This window comes from Tripterygium wilfordii, chromosome 2 (genome assembly GCF_013401445.1).
Source record: "Tripterygium wilfordii isolate XIE 37 chromosome 2, ASM1340144v1, whole genome shotgun sequence".
NCBI classification, from domain to species: Eukaryota; Viridiplantae; Streptophyta; class Magnoliopsida; order Celastrales; family Celastraceae; genus Tripterygium; species Tripterygium wilfordii.
Genome location: NC_052233.1, coordinates 6,511,687 through 6,532,916, shown reverse-complemented (window position 1 = coordinate 6,532,916; position 21,230 = coordinate 6,511,687). Strand labels below are relative to the sequence as shown.

The window sequence follows — 21,230 nt, the reverse complement described above, 5'->3', positions numbered from 1 at the left end:
AAATGAATTATGGAGCTCCATATTCGTATGTAATTTGATAAGGAAAAGAAAAAGTTAAAACGCATTACCATTAAAAGAAAAAGGAGAAAATACAGAATTTTTTGTGTTTAAAATAAAATTTATAACCAACAAAAGGTAGCTCGATTGATATTCAACTTGATTAGTCACATGTTTGTCAAAAATTCGATTTCAATAAAAAAAATATATTTCTAAATGGTATTTAAAAAAAAAAAAAAAAAAGTAAACAGAATCTATGACCACAAGTCGAGAATGTGTGTGTGTTTGTATAAGAAGTTATATAAGAACCCAAGAGCCGGACCCACTCTGGAAACAATCAACGACGGCACTCTAGTCGTACCAACTCCCCTCAAGAACTCCTCAATACATAATTCCAAAAGGCTGGTGAAGTAAACGCTTGTTGGAATTGTTTATTTGGTTAACACTTGTAAACAGCACTTTCTTTACAACATCCTTCTACTGTTATACATACACACACAAATATATAAGGGTTTCTGCGTGCTTGCCGGCGATGCCCACGCCGGTAGCCGCTGCGAGGCAATGCTTGACAGAGGATGCGGCACGTGCTCTTGACGACGCGGTGGGTGTGGCGAGGCGTCGGAGCCATGCGCAGACGACGTCGCTGCACGCGGTGTCGGCTTTGCTGGCGATGCCCAATTCCATTCTCCGGGACGCGTGCACGCGCGCCAGTTGCTTCTTCTCTCGTAATCAGTTTCAAGCTCTCGGAGCCAGCGTCGGGTTCTCTCTGGACAAGTTGCCCTCAGCGAAGGCTCTAGAGGAGCCTCCTCCAGTGTCGAACTCTCTTATGGCTGCAATCAAACGGTCTCAAGCGAATAAGAGGAGAAATCCGGATATCTTTTACTTGCAGCAGATTCATAGTAACAACCAAACGCCATCGCTTTTGAAGGTGGAGCTAAAACATTTTTTGCTATCGATTCTAGACGACCCGATTGTGGGTCGTGTATTCGGGGAAGCCGGGTTCGGGAGCTGCGACATTAAAACGGCAATTTTAAGTCCTCCGGTGACCCAGACGGCGTCGTCCCGAATTTTGAAGACCCGTCTCCAGACTATGTTTCTCGGGAACGTAATCGATTCGGACGCTGGAAGATCCGGGTTCGGTTTCCCATCTGCGAATCCACTAGCTTATAATTGCAAGAGAATCGTTGAAGTTCTCGTAAAAAAGAAAGGGAGAAACCCGTTGCTTGTTGGGGTTTGTGCTGGTGACGCCTTGAAGAGCTTTGTTGAGCACCTAGTGAGGGGAAACGGTAGCATTTTGCCAGTGGAAATAGCTAAATTGAGGGTGATTTGTGTAGAAAGTGAGATTAGGGAGTTTGTTCTTCAGAGAGGGAGTGAAGAGAAGATGGGTTTCACGTTTGAGGAGTTGAAAACTGAACTGGAGCATTGCAGTGGTCCGGCTTCTGGTGTTATGGTGAACTTGGGAGAATTAGGTGCGCTAACTGGGAATGGCACATCTAGTGATGCTCTTCGCTACATTGTGTCGAAAGTGACTGGTCTGTTGGAGATGTACGGGGATAAATTGTGGTTAATAGGGGCAGCAGCAAGTGATGACACGATACGCTCAGAGCTGTTTTTGGCCATAGAGAAGGATTGGGATTTGCATCCTCTGCCCATTTCCTCTTCTAGGAATTTAATTGAGGAAGTCTGCTCCAAATCCAGGTTAATGTTTTTTCTCTTGTAGCTCGTTTTTGCCTTTTCCTGTTGTTTGTAATTGCTTAAATTCAGAATTATAATGTAGTACCGAAGTTCTAAATTTGTTTCTTTATTGGTTGGAAAGGTTAGATTGGACAAGGGATTATAGGCTGTGAATTTGATAAGTTCTCTGCTCGAAATTTGGATATCTAATGCATGTTGTACATACTAGCTGCAATTTACATTAGATGATGAATTCATGTTCTTTCTCTGCTTTATAAGCCGGAGCAAAATATTGTAGTTCTGCCATTTTATGAATTTTTTTGTGTTTAATTGATCCTAGTATATTAATGTTCTGCTTCGTGCATTGATCTTGATGTGCTGAATGACGTTGCAGTCTCTCCTTTAATGGCTCTCCGTTTGCGATTGAAATCTACTATTTTCTTAATTTCCTGATAAATGTCTCTGTATGCATTGGTACTTTTGGCATCTAGCCATTTTTACCAACTGAATCTCACACTCCCATGCATGAAATACTTACAGCTTTGTTCCATTGGCTGGGTTCTTTAATCCGCCGCCATCTGATTTTGGGATTCGGTCGATGTGCCATCTTTGCACTGCAAAGTACCAGCAAGAAGTTGCAATTTTGAGGTCAAGATCAACTTTTACAGTTCCAGATCATCACTCCAAGAACCTACCATATTTTCTACAAGTCGAGAATCTTGACACAACCAAGGGGTTGCAAGCAGCAAAGTCATGTGAGTCCTTCACTCCTTCCAAGTAATAAACTCTTCACTCATCTCGCCTTACGTTCAAACTCTCAAACATGCCACAGATTATATCGTCTTATGTCTTTATTGGTGGATTTCATACCTTTATTGACTATGCTTCATCATTCAGTGCAGACCAAAGATGATGGAACAACATTGAATGCTAAAATTTTGGCTCTGCATAAGAGATGGAGTGATATCTGCCGTCATAATCATCATGCTCAATCATTTCACATACCGAATGTTCCCGATGCCAAGTCCCAAGTCCCAGTTATTGAGGACAATCGATTCTCCACCAATACGAAGTTAGGCTATGGCAAAGACTCGTCTGTCTTTGATAGCCAATGTGCTCATTTAAGTCCCACCATGCACACTGACTCGCAAAATCTTTCTCCGTCAAAACAAAACATGCCAGCACCAGTAGTTTCTGAAGCTGGGATCATTGGTATCCAATCTAAGCTGCAACTACCTGTTTCAAGGAGTCACCGTACAGAAACAGAGGATTCCCAATTGTCCTCCACTTCAGTGACCACAGATTTGGGATTGGGAACAATGTGTGCTTCTTCTAGTCAGGAAGCAAACAATACAAAGCTGCAAGATCATAGACAGCGCCTTCAGCACTTTCCAAGTTCCATTTCCACCAAGTTTGATGTGGTCATTGAAAATACTTCACGCCATATTGTCCCATCTTCTTCTTGCTCTGGTCCAGCTTGGGGAAAGCAATTCGATATGAGAGACAAGGAGTCACTTAAAAGAGTCCTTACTGAAAAGGTTGGCTGGCAAGTTCCTGCCATCTGTTCCATTGCTCAAGCTATATCCCGTTACCAAGCAGGATATGGAAGTTGTGGCTCAAATCCTGGAGAAAACACTTGGTTTACTTTCCTTGGATCTGACAAGGTTGGAAAGAGAAAAGTTGCCTCCACACTTGCTGAGGTAATATTTGGCAGCAAGAAAAATTTGATCTCTGTGGATTTTGGCTCTGAAGATGGTGTCAGCCAATTATACTTGGTATTTGACTGCCTAGAATTAAATGGTGACAATGCTGTTAATTTCATTGGTGGAGAGTTGAGGAAGAAACCCCATTCAGTGATCTTCCTTGAAAATGTAGATAATGCTGACCCTCAGGTCCAGAAATGCTTGTCCCAGGCTATTAACACAGGTAAATTTCCGGACAAGAGTGGGAGTGTTGATGCCAATCAATTGATTTTTGTGACAACATCAATGGGCACAGAAGGGGAAAAAGATTTTCATGTGAAGAACGATCGCTTTAAATTTTCTGAGGAAATGATACTTGCAGCTAAATGCTGGCAGATGAAGATATTGATTGAATGTGCTGCTGGTGATTCCAGTAAAGGCAATACTATAAATGTGGGAATCACTTCAAAACTAGCGACCTCAACTTCATCATCTTTGAATAAAAGGAAGCTGATTGATACTAGTGAATCCATGGAGATGGAAATGAACCTGGAGATACAGAAACGGTCACCCAAGACATTTAGATCAGATTTTGATTTAAATCTTCCTGCAGATCAACCTGAGTTGTGGTACAGGGAGTCGGAACGCTGGTTGGAAGACTTCTTGGATCAAGTAGATGAAAGGGTGTTTTTTGAGCCATTTGGTTTTGATGAGCAAGCTGAAAAATTACAAAAGGATATCAACATGCTGGCTCAAAGGACGTTTGGATCGAATGCTGTACTGGAAATTGATGATGGAGTCATGGTACAAATGCTTGCAGCCACATGGTTATCAGATAATGTGAACGACGTGGATGATTGGGTTGAAAGGGTTGTTGGCAGAGGTTTTGCTGAGGCCAAGCAGAAATATCCACTTGCTGCTGGGTCAGTAGTGAAATTAGTTTCTTGTGATGGTATTCTTGTGGAAGTGGAAGCTCCTGGCTTACACCTGCCTGAAAGAATTATTCTGAACTGATAATTTTGTCCGGTGGTTATGGTTTTCCTTGTAAGTACTTGTGTATAGTGTAGTAGCTCTTAGCATATTAGCTTCACCATGAGTTTAGCCTTGTTTGGCAAACCATTTTTGTTGGTGTTTTTGAGTTATGAGTAATATGAATCAGGGGATATGCCAATAAAACCCATTAAATTGTAGAATGGGCATGAAAGCCCAAACTTATTCAGTTGTGAGTCATGACCAACCTAATCCTTAACAAAATCAGGAATTAGATTTGCTTGTGATGGCTCATGGCTCATGGCTCATGGCTCATGGCTCATGGTTCAGTCAGTGCAACTGTGCAAGTAATTCTACCAATAGCTTTTTGTTGTTTTTTGACTGTCAATGGTTAGGCTAAGGCTGTCAGTGTATTATATGGATCTCATCTTCAATGTCTTTTTGTGTCTCGGTTGGGTCCCCCGTTTTTTAAGGACTTTTCTTCCTCATTGACTAAGTCTCAGTTATTCTTTAGTCTTTATTTTCATTTATTAAAGTATCTGCATCAGTTTTCTTTAATAAATTTTTTAAAATATAGATAAAATATCAATTTCTTTTATTTTATAAATTCTCTATTCAACCAACACTACATCATATTACCTATCATATTCTTTATAATATTAAAATAATATTTGTTTCTCTTTCCTTTGTTTATTCTATTCATATAAATTACTTCTATTTAAAATAATAAATTAATCCCATTTAAAACAATAGATTAATTATATTTAATATTAATCAATTAATGTTATTTAAATAATAAATTAATGTTATTAAAAATTAGAGAAGTTTAATTATTTTTTTTTGTTTGATTTCATGATCTAAAAGGAAAATATGTAATCGGAGAGAGATGATGAGAGAGAAAGAGAGGAGTAAGGAGAGAGAAAGTATTGTGTACGCATAAATGAACTATTTCTTAAAGCACTCATGATAGGGTCTCAACTCCCATGGAATGATGTAACATTTTTAGAATGTGTTTGAATTGAGAGATTTTGGGAAATTGGGGTGATTGAGTGATGGATTGAAACAAATTCAAACTACAAGTAACTAACTAAGTTGAAACAATCTGAAACTGAGAGATGAATTAAAACAAATGTCATCTTTCAGTGATAAAAAATTCAATTAACTCCATCATTAATCAAATCGATTATTTCAACAAAAGGTATTTCTCTACACCCTACGTATGAATTTGACACATTTCCTTAGTATAAAATCTTTTAGCTTTAAATTGTACTCTTTTTCTTCAAATTTTTTTTGCGGAATGACAACAGACAGACAACCCTACTAGAAACCATTGAACGCTCCGATTTCATCAATGGATACAATCTAGCTTGGACTTGTTAACCCTGTTTGGAGGGAAAAAAAAAAAAAAGGAGCTTGGTGATGTTAAACAAACAGCACCTGGAAATATAAGGGCTCTTGCAATGGTAAATTATTGTTGGGCCAATAAAAATATTGTTTTTTATTGATGTGGTTAGGGCAAATGCAATAAGAAACAATTTACTGGGCCAACATTTTTGTTGGCCCGGTCCCACCTCTATTACACAAAAAGTCAAGTCAAACACGTATTCTAATACAGCCACATCAGCAAAACACAAATTTCTATACACTTTTTCTTCCCACACACTTTCTCTTTCCACCCAACCCAACAACATTTCATTCCTCCATATTATCCACAACAAAACTACACCAAAACATTAAATATCAATACATCCACATCAGCAAAACACTTATCCCAATACAGCCACATAAGCAAAACACATTTTACAATACAGCCACATCAGCAAAAGACAACATCTTTGTTGGCCCAATACCACTTCACCATTGCATTTGCCCTTATATAGCAAATGTGTTTTATTGATATGGTTGTATTGAGAGATGTGTTTTGCTGATGTGATTTGTATTGACATTGTGTATTTTGGTGTAGTTTCGTTGGGGACGACATGGAGACATGGAACATTGTTGGCCTCTATCTTGGATGGAAAAGGATAATGTATAAAAATTTATATTTTACTGATGTAACTATATTGAAAGACATAATTGATTTGACTTTTTATATAATAGAGGTGACATCAGACAAAGATTATTGTTGACCCAATAAATAGGGCACCATTGCAATTGCCCTATCAACCACGGTCAACTATATGTCCTTTGTCGTCTCCTCATTCTCTAAATAATCTTCTCCTGTCTTTTAAAAAGTAACCGCCCCGTGATATCCAAATGCCAATAAATAACATCCACGTCATCAGTAACAGCCCAAAAACGCGGAAAGCGTGACAACCCGGAATCTCAATCCGGTCGCCCCGGTTTTAAATCTATAATCGCCACGTGGCAGCTAAGACTTATGAGGAACAAAGGAGAGGGGCCCATCTTCCTGATTTTGGAATTTACATTACATCTGCATTTACATTTGAATTTTAGTTTCATTTCGCGAGAGGGGAGAGCTAATAAAGGGTAGCCATAGATACTGAGAGGAGTCTTTTCTAGACTCGACTTCTTTTGAAAATACGAAACGAATTAACTAAAGAGAGAGGCCCGAATGCCTCTATGGTTTCCAATTTCGCTGGATTATTATCAATACTTTCTCTCTTAAGAGGCAGGTAGTTAATAAGGAGACACCCTATAATCTGAACTTCTCTGTTTCAAGGTATGGATTTTCTCCAAGTTTCGTGTTTGTCTTCTTATTTCATCTTTGGTTTATTGTAATCTTGTTTATTTTTCCAGTTGATGGTTGTGAGAATGGTTGGGCTTTGATGGGTTTTGGGGCGTTGGGGGTTTTCTTGCTATTTATGGAAAACCTAAACAAGAACAACTATGGGTGTTGATGATTTCGGTTGCCTCTGTGTGTTTTGTTTTTATTATTTTAGGAACTAAAAACTGAGGGTGCGTTTCGTATGCAGTTGTGTTTGTTGGGGATATTATAACCGATTTTCGTTTGACATTTGGGTTTGTTTTGGATAATTTTGTGCTTTTGAACTCGTTGTTTAAATGCTTGTAGACGATCTCGATGTTGTTCTGTCAATGATATCATCAAACAGAGCGGATTAAGTCTCTGGGTCTGCCTTTTGTTGTTGTTTTTAACTCATTCCTTGATGTGATTTTCTTTTTCATGGATTGAAGTAGCCATCTTTAGGTGTCTTAAAGATCGATTGTGAATCTTTTCTCTTTTAATCTTTTGTAGAAGAAAACTGCGTCGCAGCCTGAGAAAAGATAGCATTCCATGTGCAGTGGTTCGAAGAGGAAAGAAGCTCAAGTTGGTCTGGAGATGGAGTATGAATCCCAAAAGCTAGATGGGTCATTCAATAACTTCTCTCTTTTGCTTGAATTGTCCGCCTCAGATGATCTGATTGGGTTCAAGCGTGCTCTCGAGGAGGAGGGTCATGATATCAATGAGACTGGTTTTTGGTATGGGAGGAGAATCGGGTCAAAGTCAATGGGTTTTGAGGAGAGAACTCCACTTATGATTGCTGCCTTGTTTGGCAGCAAAGATGTGTTGAGTTATGTGATTGGAACTGGCTGTGTCGATGTCAATAAGGCTTGTGGGTCTGATGGGGTCACCGCTCTACACTGTGCTGCGGCTGGTGGCTCAGTTTTTGCTGTCGAGGTTGTCAAGGTGTTGCTTGATGCTTCGGCAGATGTTAACTCACTTGATGTCGGTGGCAATCGACCTGGTGACTTGATTGCTCCTGTTGTCAATTCAGATTTTAATTCAAGGAAGAGGAATTTGGAAATCATGCTGAAAGGCAGCAGCATCAGTGATGAAGAAGAAGCTTTTGATTTGTCTGATCAAATCTTTCATGGGATTGAAGGGTTGGAGCAGCAAGATATTACAGTTCCACGAGTTTCCAAAGACGGGAGTGAGAAGAAAGAGTATCCAATTGATCTTACTCTCCCAGACATCAGGAATGGGATATATGGAACAGATGACTTCAGGATGTATACTTTCAAGATCAAGCCCTGCTCAAGAGCTTACTCTCATGATTGGACTGAGTGCCCTTTTGTTCATCCAGGGGAAAACGCGAGGCGGCGTGATCCGAGAAAATATCATTATAGTTGTGTTCCATGCCCTGAGTTTCGGAAAGGGATGTGCAGGCAAGGGGATGCTTGTGAATATGCACATGGGATTTTCGAGTGCTGGCTGCATCCTGCTCAATATCGCACCCGTCTGTGTAAGGATGAGACTAATTGCAGCAGAAGGGTTTGTTTTTTTGCACACAAACCTGAAGAGCTTCGCTCCCTGTATGCCTCAATTGGCTCAGCAGTGCCTTCTCCAAGATCATACTCAGCTGGCAATTCTTCAATGGACATGGCTTCGATAAGCCCACTTGCCCTAGTTTCTCCATCTGTTATGATACCTCCTACTTCAACACCGCCCATTACTCCATCTGGAGCTTCTCCACCTATGGGTGGAAACATGTGGGATAACCAGTCAAATCTTACTCCCCCTATATTGCAGCTTCCTGGTAGCAGGTTGAAATCTGCACTTTGTGCTGGAGACTTGGATTTAGACCTAGAATTACTTGGATGGGAAAGAAGTCGTCGTTGGCAGCAACAGCTGATCGATGAGTCATCTGGCCACTCATCCCCATCCAGCTGGAAAAATAGCGTGTCGAAGGCATCATCTTTCGTCGCCTCCTTTGGTGATCATAGTGGGGAATTGAATAGACTGGGAATGAAACCATCTAACCTGGAAGATATTTATGGATCCCTTGATCCTGCAATTTTGCCTCAATTACAAGGACTCTCACTAGATGTTGCAGCATCCCATTTGCAGTCTCAAACTGGGGTCCAGATGCGCCAGAGCATGAACCATCAGCTCCGGTCAAGCTACCCTACCAGCCTTTCCTCATCTCCTGGTAGGGCATCGGCATCCTTTGGGATTGATCCATCTGGGGCAGCAGCTTTGAGTTCAAGGTCAGCTGCATTTGCAAAGAGGAGCCAAAGCTTCATTGAGCGTAGTGCTGTTAACCGTCATAATGGATTTTCTTCACCTGCTTCATCAGCCAATGGGATGCCTTCTAACCTTTCCGATTGGGGTTCACCTGATGGCAAATTGGACTGGGGTATCCAAGGAGAAGAGCTTAATAAGCTGCGGAAATCTGCTTCTTTTGGTTTCCGAAGTGCTGGGGCACAGGCTGCTACATCAATTCCTGCAACTTTTGATGAGCCAGATGTGTCTTGGGTTCAGTCCTCGGTGAAGGATGCCCCATCTTCAAGAGCTGGGCATTTAGGTTTTGAGGATCAGCAGCAGCAGTGTCATCTCGACAATGGTGGGTCTGAGATGGTCCCAGTTTGGGTGGAGCAGCTGTACATGGAGCAGGAGCAAATGGTGGCTTGACTAGTTAATCCCCTTTTAGCTCAAAACTTAACCTTTAACCAGTTTTTGCTATTCTTAATATTTGTTATTAGCATTCATCTTTATTTAGGGGAAAAGGGTATGCTCCGGGAGATCAACAGAAGATGGATGTGGAGAACAAGACCCAATTCCAATGGAAGTAGAGAGACTGATCAGCTTCCTTTGTTGTTGGAGTTGTACACATTCTATGCACTAAAAGCTATTACATAATGAAATAAAACATATTTTGCTCTTTTATATATCTTTCCTCCTGTCCAAAACTTTTGATCAATGAGTTTGGATGCTTTACCATTTGTGTTCTTGATGGGTTTGTAGCTGGAACCAGATGAAGGATGGTGCAAGTCTCCATCTACATCTATAGATATCAGACAAATGCAGGCTACTTGAGAGATTCCTCTTGTGTCTATGTTGTCCACCGATGACCTTTACGAATTCCGCATATTACTTTTTGCTTTATAAGATGAGATTCATTGGTTCTATAATTCCTTAGTTGGGGGAGATTGTTGAGCACTAAAGAAAAGGCTTGGCCTAATCTTGATACCTTTTTTTTTCTACTCTTTTCTTGTTGGGTAATTGGTAGTGGGAAGAGCACTGAAAAAAGAGAGTTTGAAGTGGTGCAATACAGACAATCAAGAAATGTTTTTATTCTCAAACCCAGTTTTATCTTTCTTGCTGATGCAGAAATCCAAGATATCCAAATATTTTTTGTTCTCAAAGCATCAGCTGATCTAGAATTCCTTGTCTGCCACTGCCGGCTTTGGCTGGATTGTCTGGTCTGGATCAGAATGTTTTTTTCTTCCTTCTTTGCCGGCCAGAAAATATCATATGAAAGCTTGGATACAAAGAAACAAATGTTGAACTGAGAGGGCATTGTCAAGTTGACTTGGTATTTTAATTAAAATAATTTGGGTTGGTTCTTATTTTATAAATTCAAATATAAAAAGATTATAAATTCAAATTGTATTTAGTAAGTGATTAGAAGTAGAAAAACATGAATTATTAATAAACTTTATACAAATACTAAATTTATTTACCTAGTACTGTAAACTTACATGTTTGTGATTTTCATATGTGAAGTCCACCAGCTTGATCTACCATTTCTTGTAATAATTCTTCCAAAATTGCTGATTCAATATCCTCACCAACATCTTCAAGACTTTCAATCTTCAGTGTATTTCTGTGTACCCAAATTGGTTCAACGACCTCAGCTTCACTCTGTTTGCAAATTTCACCCCACATATTCATATTGTCTCTACTACCACAATTCTTCTTCCTCGATCTTCGACATGATTCTTCAATCATTCTCGCTTTTTGATCATCACCAATCGGCCTATCATCATTTGTTGGAGATGATTCATTGATGTTCTCAAGTTCTGGCGATAGCTTTCTTCGCGAATTAAGCTCCGAATTTTCCTCTGCCACAAGCAGAACATTCAGTTTTGAGTTTTTGGAGGTAATGAAGAGAGACTACATAAATATGGATATAAAATGGAATTTTGAACTGAAATTCAGACTCAAACCTGTTGCAAAATCTTCACAATAAGAAATGAATTGGTCGTAATCAAGAACTGAAACCGGGCTTGAATCTTCTGAGCTGGGTATAGGCTGCTCTGCATTTTCAATAACAGAGTATTGATGTACTTTCTTCTTGTTTTTCTTCAATTTCGCTGCACCAGATGCTCCTTTAGGGCTAAATTCATCGGAAGAATTTTCTCTTTTTCTCTCTTTAGATCTTTTCTTCTTGATTTTGCTTCCGCTTTCAAAGCTTAAAACAAAGAACTCTTCATTTTCAAGCTCAATAAATGTTGGCATATCGTGTATGGACATTGTAGAGCTTCTAGTCCTTCTATGGTGGCCATGACTTCGGTCACATTTTTCTCTATAACCCACATCATTCATGGACTTGCTTCGCAAGATTGAGCTCGAACTCATCTGGGTTTCAATCGAATTGAGCTCTGGCAAGGCTTCTAAGCCCATTAGCTTTGCAACAAGCCCTGGAGTAGCTCTCCATGAATGGGCTTCAACTATGCTCTCAATAGCCTTAAATTCTTGTTGATGATCGCTGTCGTTTGAGCTGGCTTCGATGATTTGATCAGATGGGTGTGTGGGTAGGCTACCGGAGCAAAGAATCCGACGGAATATTCCAGTAAAACACCCTGATGGTGAACTTCTTGAATTGCACATATTTGCATCAAAAGAAGAAGTGGATGAAACTGAAGCAGAAGGCAGTAACTTCATCTTGGACAGAAAACCCAACTGAAGTAACTCAAAAAACAGTAATTAGTGGCAATAGATGAGATGGGTTTTTGTGGGTTTTGAACTTTCATAAAGTCATGATGAAGAACTTCCTGATGCTGATGAAACTCAAAGAGAAGGCAATGAAAACTTCATAACTTACAAACTGTGAAATAAAAGCAGGAGAAAAGTTGTGCTCTGGTGGGTTTTCAGCTTTCAAGTTGCGGAAAGTGAAATTGGAGAAGACAACAAGAATTCCAAATATAACAGAAACAAAGCTAGCTAAGAAACTCAAAAACAGTAAAACAAAAGCGATAAAGAGGTGGGGTTTTGTGGGTTTTCAAGTTTGAAGATGCTGAAAGTGATAGATAGATAGATAGATAGATAGGCTAGCAAGTAAAAGCAGTGTAGACAAGAATAAAAGAAATTTGAATGTGGGAGTAGCAGTGGGTTGCCTTTTACTTTGATGGAGAAGAGAATAAAGGAGGGCAGAACAAGGATCAAGGATGGAGTGGCGGGCTTTGCATTTGAATGGATGGTCAAGTCCATGATCGCGTACAGAAATCAGGCAAAATGTTCCCACGCGCGATGACAGGTCAATTCATGCCATTGTGTTGTGTTGGAACGCTGTGATTGGCCCAACAACATGCATAAAATTCACGCTCCCGGGATGGGTAGGATGTCATCATTACCCTGTCTTGGTAAAAGAGGGCAATACTTTCTGACACGTAGATTTCGGTCCAATTATGTATAACAAATAAGGTATCGTTAACGCGTGCTACACTGATTAAGGATTCACTACGGTGTCCTGTTATCCCACGTAGGAAGATGTAAGGATTGATTTCTTTATTTATAAAGATAAATACATCCCCTAACATTATAATAAGACATTTTCTTATGCTTAAGTGGGTTGGGCTTAACCTACTTGTTTGGGTCTAAAGAAAAACGAAGTCATGCAGATATGATGTATCTATGAAAATCGGATAACTTAAAACGGATAATATTGTCAGTGTGTATAGGAGTGTGGATTTATAATATGATATCGGAGTAATTCGGTTCAGTTGGACATGATATATACTCCACTTGTTGGGCTGACATAACTCAGCCCACAAATGCGGGGAGTGTTATCACACATCGAAAGATGTAGGGATTGATCCCTTATTTACAAGGACAAGCCCACCCCCTAACACTACAACAAGACATTTTCCTAGGCTTAAGTGGGTTGCGCTTAGCCCACTTACTTGAGCCTAAGGAGAAACAAAGTCATGCAAGTCTGATGTTTCCATGAGAACTAGATAACCTAAAGGGGACAATATTGTTAGTGTGTATGGAGGTGTGGATTTACAACATGTGTTAACAATAATATTGTTGGTGTGTATGAGGGTGTGGATTTAGGACATGTGTTAATGGACCCTCTAAGGGCACTTATTAAGAATTGACTACAACATATCACAATATATCATGTGTGATGAAGGATTTGGATACGCTACTATTTATATATAATAGCAGTGGCTGCCCTTGTTTTAATCCCAACCATTCATATAATCTAAAGGCAAAAAGTTTGCCATATCAACATTAATCCCAATTTTGTCGACTCTTCTCTCACCATTCTCCTGTGCATCCCTCTCTTCTACAATCCTACTTCTCAATGTTTCTCACCAGTCAACTGTGAGGAATATTTCGACGGGACACGTGACATAATTTTATTAATTTTTCTCGATGATAAATCAGGTTATTATTAATAAGTTTGTAATATCGGGAAATTATTTTTCAATTAAGTTAAACAACTTATTGATTGGAGGAAACTCCTAAAATTACTCAAATAGAGTTATACACGAAGTGAATTTCTTCCACTATAAAAGGAGGTAAAGTGTTAAGTATTTTTCCTTAACCTCTAATTGTGATTTTATTAGCTGGATTATCTTGGAAGCTAACTTGAGCGTCGGAGTGCCTACGGTCAAACAACGATTGTCAGCCCACTAACAATCTTTGTTTTCAGGATTCAGGTGGTCATATCACGGAGGAGCATTCGTTGAACGTGGTGATTAGATTTTATTCGCTACATTTTGGTGACCACAGTGGGAAACGATCTGTTTTCCACGAAGACTAGAAGCAATATGGCGACCGTACGATCTGAGTTAAGTGAAGGGGGAAGAGGGTCCCAGTCACGAAACAGCCATGAGGAGCCTAGAGATGACGCTCACCAGAATCTTGGCATTGATCGGATTCAAGTCGATCAGGTCGCAAAGGGAACGCTTCCAACTGAGGACCAAGTTGAGGCAAAAATCCATCACACCACTGAGTATTTAGAGTCCTTGAGACAAGGGCTCGCTGAGGTCAGGAGTAAAGGTAAGCGCCCCCATGAGAGTCCACCTCGAGAAGCAGACGAGCGAGAGCCCGAGAGAAAAGCTGACTCCCGTTCTAGAAGAGGGCACTCACCACCCCGACATTCATACACCAAGAGGGAATACGAAAGGCGGAGCCCCGAAAGAGTGTCGAAAAAGAGGGAAGAGTACGGGGATGATCGACACTCTCATCATGTTGACAGCAGACCCCGTGAGATTAAGCAACGGGATGAAAGGTCGGTCAAGTACAATGACGAGCTAGATGCGATGAAGGCCGATCTCCTTTATGGTGCCCAGCAAAGAGCAATGAAGGCTCTCAATGAAATGGCAACTTCCCCTTTTATAAAGGAGATCAAAAAAAGTGAGGTCCCTAGAAGGCTCGTAATACCGACATTTGAACAGTTCAATGGCCAAACTGATTCAGTTGCCCACTTGGACCAGTTGATCTTATGGGAAGGAGATGAGCCAATTTTGTGTAAGGTCTTCCCATCTTCTTTGGGAACGATGGCATCACAGTGGTTTCACCAATTACCTCCTAACTCGATTTCATCATGGCGTGAGATGGCCAAACTGTTCATCAATCGTTTTATTGCTAGAAGTCGAGAACCAAAGACCCTTAGTACCTTACTTACCATGAAGGCGAATAGCGGAGAGGAGATCTTCGACTATTTGTCTAGGTACTTAGAGGTGTGTACGGAGGTTGAAGGATGTGATGAGCGGATGACTGCCACGTTCTTTAAGATTGGGCTACCGGACTGCTGTAAGCTCAAGGAGTCGTTGACCTTATATGAGCCTAACACCATAGCTACTCTACAGGATAGGGTCAGGAGATACGCAAAAGTGGAAGTTCCAAAGGCTAAACATATGTCCTATCCAAGAATGGAGGAAAAGGGTTCTCGAAATAGTCGATTTGCACAAGATGACAAAAAATCCTCGAGCCGAGCTGAACACAGTAAATTGGGGAAGAGTTCAGCCAACGCTGTGAATTCAATATGCCAATCCATAAGCTATTTTACGAGATCAGGGATCAACCATTTATAGTCCGTCCTCCAAAAATGTCAGGGGATCCAGATCGAAGGGATAAAAAGAGGTACTGTGCATTCCATAAGGATGTCAGGCACATGACAGGAGAGTGTAACAATCTACGTGAACACCTAGAGGAGTTAGCCAAACAAGGGAAGCTAGCAAAGTATTTGAAGAACAAGGCAAAAGATAGCAATAAGACTCGGGATAATGTTGGGAGATCTACTGTAGACAGGGGGCAAGATGATAATGATGAACCAAAGGGCACAATCAATGTGATTACGTTGGAAAAGCAGGGACACGTGGTCTCTGTAAATAACATGATTGCTCAAACGAAGATGGCCGAGGGCCAAGAAGCAAAGAAAAGAAAAAGAACCGGAGTAGACATTACCTTCTCAGATAGGGACTTAGCCGGGTTGGACCTAGCGGCATAATGATGCTCTTAAGATCACTATAAGGGTTAGCGGCATAATGATGCTCTTATTGATCAAGGAAGTGCCGTCAATATCATGTACTACCCGATGTTTGAGAAGTGGGGACTGAGTCAAGGTGATCTCGTTCCAGAAACGATATGCTTGGTTGGATTTAATGGTAGCCAAGTTTATCCTTTGGGAATAATTCGAACAAGGGTTCGCTTGGGACCAAAGACTCCGGACACGGAGTTCTTGGTGGTACAGGGGAGAACGACTAATAATGCCATTCTAGGAAGACCTTGGCTTCACGCCATGGAAGCCGTGCCATGAACTTATCACCAAACTCTCCGGTTTCCTTATAATGGCGATATGTATAATGTGAAGGGAGATAGGCCAGAGCATAAAAGTGAGGTAGCTAGTCCCCGAGCAATAAAGGAGACTCATCAGATAGGCACTCTTATGGAAAAGACATTAGTCGAGCCTAAGCCGGGAATGGACCTAAAAAAGAAGTCGACTAAGCAACTTGAAAAAGTCCAGATTAACGAGTCCAATATTGACAAGTATTTTCTCATTGGCAAGAATTTACCAGCAGCAGACAGAGAGTCCCTCTTCGGATTGTTAATGAGAAATATCGTAGTCTTTGCTTGGACTCCTCAAGAAATGTTGGGAGTCGATTGGAAGGTTGGGAGCCACAGATTGAACATCCGACTCGACTCGAAGTTGGTCATCCAGAAGGCTAGGAGACCGTCCTTGGCCCATGCCAAAGTTGTGGTAAAGGAAGTGGAGAAATTGACTGAAGCAGGAGCTATACGGGAAGTGGATTACCCAGAGTGGTTGTCGAATACAGTGGTGGTTAAGAAAAAGAATGGAACATGGTGAGTTTGTGTAGACTTCATGGATCTTAACAAGTCCTGTCTAAAAGATATGTTTCCATTACCCAAAATTGATCAGTTTGAGGACTCGACGTCAGGAAGTCAAAGGATGATTTTTCTTGATGCCTATAGAGGTTACCACCAAATTCCCATGAATGAAAAAGATGACGAGAAGACTGCGTTTATTTCTACAAGAGGCACTTACTGCTATATGGTAATGCCTTTCGGATTAAAAAATGCGGTGGGCAACTTATCAACATTTAGTTACGAAGATGTTTGGAGGAATGATTGGGCGCACAGTCGAAGTTTACATTGATGACATGGTTGTCAAAAAAGCTAGAGAGGACGACCATCTCTCAGATCTCCAATCTATATTCGATGTCTTGGAAGTATACAAACATAAGCTTAATGCTTCAAAGTGTGCTTTTGGTGTTAGTTCCGGAAAGTTCCTTGGACACCTAGTGACGCGAAGGAGAATCGAAGCCGATCCAGACCAAATCACGTCCATCATAAACTTAAGGAGTCCAAGCTCAGTTAAAGAAGTGTAGAAGTTAACCGGAATGGCAACAACCCTTAATAGATTCATTAGCAAGTCTTCTGACAGATGCCATCATTTTTTCAGAAGTCTCTGGGGTGCAAAGAAGTTTGAATGGGATACGGAGTGTGAAATGGCACTGGCCGAACTGAAGGATTACTTACAGTCGGCCCCGCTTCTGGCCACTCCTATTTCGGGAGAGAAGCCAAGGTTGTATTTGGTGGTGTTGGAAATTGCTGTGAGCTCCATTCTTTTGAGAGTAGAAGGAAAGATTGAACAACCAATTTATTATGTTAGCAAAACACTCCTAGACGCTGACACGAGGTATACACCATTGGAGAAGTTGTTGTACTATTTGGTGATAGCTTCTAGGAAACTCAATCATTATTTCCATGATCACTCCATTGAAGTTGCTACTGCCTATCCTCTCATAAGCGTATTGAGTCGGGCCAACCTCTCTGGAAGAATTGCTAAATGGACAGTAGAGCTCGGCCAACATGATATACACTTTGTCCCTGGAACGGCTATCAAGGGCCAAATCGTAGCCAACTTCATAGCAGAATTTTCCAGTCCGCTAGAACAACCAATTAAGGAGGTTTGGACGTTGGAGATTAATCCTAGAAGTGCTCATCAACCAGAAAGGGGAGAGGAGCTGGGGTAGTTCTGACCTCCCTGGAAGGCCTCACTATTGAGCAGGCCATCAGTATGGGGTTCGATGCAGCCAATAATGAGTCTGAGTATGAAGCGCTATTATGTGACTTACGTAGTGCACTCAAGTCGGGAGCGAAGAGAATAAAGATTTCTTCATCCTCGCAGCAGTCAGTCAATTCACTGGGGAATATGCGACAAAGACTAAGGTGATGATTGTCTACCTAACCGAGGCAAAGAAACTGATTGAGAAGCTAGAAGCCTTTGAAATTCAGTAGGTCCCAAGAGGGCAAAATAGTCACGCAGACGCCTTACAACCTTAGCCTCAGCCGATCAGGAGAAAGTAAGAAGAACTATCATAATCGATATACATGAGAAACCAAGTATACCGGTCGAGCAGGTCAAGGTGTCTCAAGCTGAGTTCGGCCCAAGTTGGATGGATCCCCTTATTTGTTTTTTGAAAGATGCTTCCCTTTTGGAAGACAAAAAAAAAGTTAGGAAGGTCACCATGAAGTCATCACATTTTTGGTTGTCTTCTGAAGATAAATTATATAGGAGGTCGTTTACTGGCCCGTATTTGCTCTGTGTCCATCCAGAGAAGAAAGATCAGTTATTGTATGAAATCCGTGAGGGACTCATGGACAGCGGGCAATCTCACAGGGGTATTGGTAGCCGCAGATGCATGAAGACTCAAAAGCATATGCCCGAGGCTGTGGGAAGTGTCAGAAGTTCTCAAACATACCTCAACAACTGGCAATAGAGCTAAGCCCCCTGACAAGTCCATGGCCGTTCTCCCAATGGGGACTCGACTTAGTAGGCCCCCTACCTAGAGCGACTGGGGATAGATGATGGCTTATAACGGCTACAGATTATTTTACCAAGTGGATAGAGGCCAAGCCACTTGCCAAAATCACAGATTTTGAGACAAAGAAGTTTGTATGGGAGTCAATTATCACAAGGTTTGGTATTCCCTATGTTCAGGTGTCAGATAATGGTACTTAGTTTGATAGCAAAGCTTTTAGAGTCTTTTGTAATGGTTACGGTATTCGAAACAAGTATTCAACCCCAGCGTACCCGCAGGGAAATGGACAGGCTGAGGCATCCAATAAGATAGTTCTTGATGGATTGAAAAAACGTCTAGATTCTGCCAAAGGTAGGTGGGTGGAAGAACTCCCAAGTGTACAATGGACGCAATGAACTACCCCTCGAAGGTCGACTAGGCAAACTCCTTTCTCCTTAGCTTATGGGACGGAAGCTGTCATTCCCTTAGAGATGGCCTACTGACCATCAGGACATTGGCACTTGAGCGAGGTGAGAATGACAATGCCGTGACTGTCAACTTGGATCTCTTAGAAGAAAAAAGAGAGCAAGCGGCGTTGAAATTGGCTTCATACCAACATGAGTTGGCAAAGGTACATGATAGAAAGGTGAAGGCAAGAAATTTTCATCCGGGAGATCTTGTCCTCAGAAAAGTGTTGGGCAACACTAAGAATCCCCAGGATGAAAAATTGGGGGCAAATTGGGAAGGCTCGAACAAGATAGTTTCCATTAGTGGACCTGGAGCATACAAGATCGAAGATTTTACAGGCAAGACAGTCCAGAGGCCTTGGAATGCTGCAAACCTTAGGAAATTTAATGCGTAGAGTTTTCAATTCTTACTGTAATAAATAGAGGTGCCCATTCGACATATCTATCCTCTTTTAATTAGACTATCATGAATAAAAGCAAAAGTTTAGACCCATAATTGTGTAATTAGAAATTTATTTTTTGATAAAAAACCCAAGGGATTCCTCACCTAGGTTTGGACAGAACAGCCAAAGCCAACATTCAAAAAAAGGTTTATGGGACTTCCCAAATAACTTGGGTTTGATAAAAAAAAAAACCCCAAGGGGCTCCTCACCGAGGTTTGGACAAAATTGTAACATTCCAAAAATTTGACCCTAGCATTAACCAAGTGAGTTAAAATTTTACCTTAGTAAATATAGTATAGTCGTGAAGCCTAAACAAGTCTAATATTTTTTTTCATTTAAATAAAGATCATTTTTGGGTAGGACTTGTATAAAATCGTTAATAGCAAATAATATATATATATACACACACACGTATACATATGGGTAGACATGCACTTGTGCATGACCGTACGTACTATGCATAGTACTTAGGAGAGAATGTGTTAAGTTATCAACTATGTGTGATAGAGTTTAAATAATAATAATAATGATATGTACATGACAAATAAGAATTCCATAGGTTGAGTATGATAGATTATGTGCCATTATTAGAATAAAAAGGACAATACATGTCTTTATCGTGATGGATGAAGACAAAATAAAAGAATTTAAGAATAAATTCAAGGAATGATGAAGATTGTGACCAATAAGTGAGAGAGTGTGCGTTGAGAATGGAGTTATGTAGCTAGTAAGTAAGGAAAGATGATTGGTCAATAAAGAGGTAGAAAATGATTGAATAAAAAGGGACATTGTGAAAGGGGGTTGGTTGTCTCATGCAAATATATCTACAAAATGATGAGTTATGGGACAAGATATTAGAAAATCATAATAATGATTAGGGATGGACCAATGAAAGATTTAAGGAGAGATATAGCAAATCAGAGATTTATGGAGATTGGAGTAAACTTTGTAGATGGTGACAAGTATCAAAAGCTTACTATAGAAGGAGATTATGCTATCTTATAAAGATTTGGATATAGAGTATTTAGATGCATAAAATATATGAAAGCTTGTGAAGAAATGACACATGTCAAGCAAGGAGAGGGGATGTGTATGTTTAAATAGAGGAGGAAGGCATGCTCATTTTGCACTTCTCCATACTCTTGGTTACCAAGAGAGAGAGAGAGAGAGAGTAAGTGAAGTGTCTCACCATTGAAGAAAAGGGAGATATTGGGAGGAAAGGTTTGGCAAGAGATCAAAAGGAGTTCCAAGCTCTAGTTACAAAAAGAAGGTAAAGAAATAAATTGATTTGGTTAAGAGAAAAGATGATATAATGACATGCATGATGAGAAAATGGAAATTGTGCGCATATTATAATATTTCTTTTGATATTTGATTTGCCCATAAACACCACCGATTTTAATAGAAGAAAATTAATAGGGACCGAACCCGTCTTGATATACGACAAGCGCAAAGGAAAAGCTCCGGTTTGTGAATAGGAATATCGACTAAGGTAAGGGTTGCCACCGCTAGAACATTCTAAATGATTTCTATGAAAATGTTGCTTTTATATACTAAGAATTTTATACGATAAATACATATATACACGTGTCCGGCCAATGTGGCAATAATGTTATTGAAATCCTCATACATATGTAAGTGTATGTGTGTATATATATATATATATATATATATATATATAACAGATTATATATTATACATATTTACATGATTAATCTCTATGTGTACTTTTA

General features: G+C 40.3%; 3 protein-coding genes across 3 annotated transcripts; 2 read left to right on the top strand and 1 right to left on the bottom strand.

Moving 5' to 3' along the window:
• The first annotated feature begins 348 nt into the window (after positions 1–348).
• Positions 349–4,630, top strand: LOC120014443 (protein SMAX1-LIKE 6-like). Its single transcript, XM_038866402.1, has 3 exons — positions 349–1,695; positions 2,212–2,426; positions 2,569–4,630. Exons 1-3 carry the CDS (start codon positions 530–532, stop codon positions 4,365–4,367), a joined length of 3,180 nt encoding a protein of 1,059 aa, XP_038722330.1. The 5' UTR covers positions 349–529; the 3' UTR covers positions 4,368–4,630.
• A 2,236-nt stretch (positions 4,631–6,866) lies between these two features.
• On the top strand, positions 6,867–9,974 carry LOC120016885 (zinc finger CCCH domain-containing protein 66-like). Its single transcript, XM_038869857.1, has 2 exons — positions 6,867–7,026; positions 7,561–9,974. Exon 2 carries the CDS (start codon positions 7,600–7,602, stop codon positions 9,715–9,717), a length of 2,118 nt encoding a protein of 705 aa, XP_038725785.1. The 5' UTR covers positions 6,867–7,026; positions 7,561–7,599; the 3' UTR covers positions 9,718–9,974.
• A 704-nt stretch (positions 9,975–10,678) lies between these two features.
• Positions 10,679–12,424, bottom strand: LOC119980976. Its single transcript, XM_038823895.1, has 2 exons — positions 11,256–12,424; positions 10,679–11,150 (listed from the first exon to the last, which is right to left on the bottom strand). Exons 1-2 carry the CDS (start codon positions 11,971–11,973, stop codon positions 10,801–10,803), a joined length of 1,068 nt encoding a protein of 355 aa, XP_038679823.1. The 5' UTR covers positions 11,974–12,424; the 3' UTR covers positions 10,679–10,800.
• Positions 12,425–21,230: the final 8,806 nt, after the last annotated feature.

What these genes read in the sequence shown, in the direction of transcription:
- LOC120014443 (XM_038866402.1), top strand. Translation starts at nt 530, where the DNA reads ATGCCCACGCCGGTAGCCGCTGCGAGGCAATGCTTGACAGAGGATGCG. An exon ending in GAAGTCTGCTCCAAATCCAG is followed by an intron (nt 1,696 to 2,211) that starts GTTAATGTTTTT and finishes AAATACTTACAG; the next exon opens with CTTTGTTCCATTGGCTGGGT. An exon ending in GTTGCAAGCAGCAAAGTCAT is followed by an intron (nt 2,427 to 2,568) that starts GTGAGTCCTTCA and finishes TTCATCATTCAG; the next exon opens with TGCAGACCAAAGATGATGGA.
- LOC120016885 (XM_038869857.1), top strand. Translation starts at nt 7,600, where the DNA reads ATGTGCAGTGGTTCGAAGAGGAAAGAAGCTCAAGTTGGTCTGGAGATG.
- LOC119980976 (XM_038823895.1), bottom strand. Translation starts at nt 11,973, where the DNA reads ATGAAGTTACTGCCTTCTGCTTCAGTTTCATCCACTTCTTCTTTTGAT. An exon ending in TTGTGAAGATTTTGCAACAG is followed by an intron (nt 11,151 to 11,255) that starts GTTTGAGTCTGA and finishes TGCTTGTGGCAG; the next exon opens with AGGAAAATTCGGAGCTTAAT.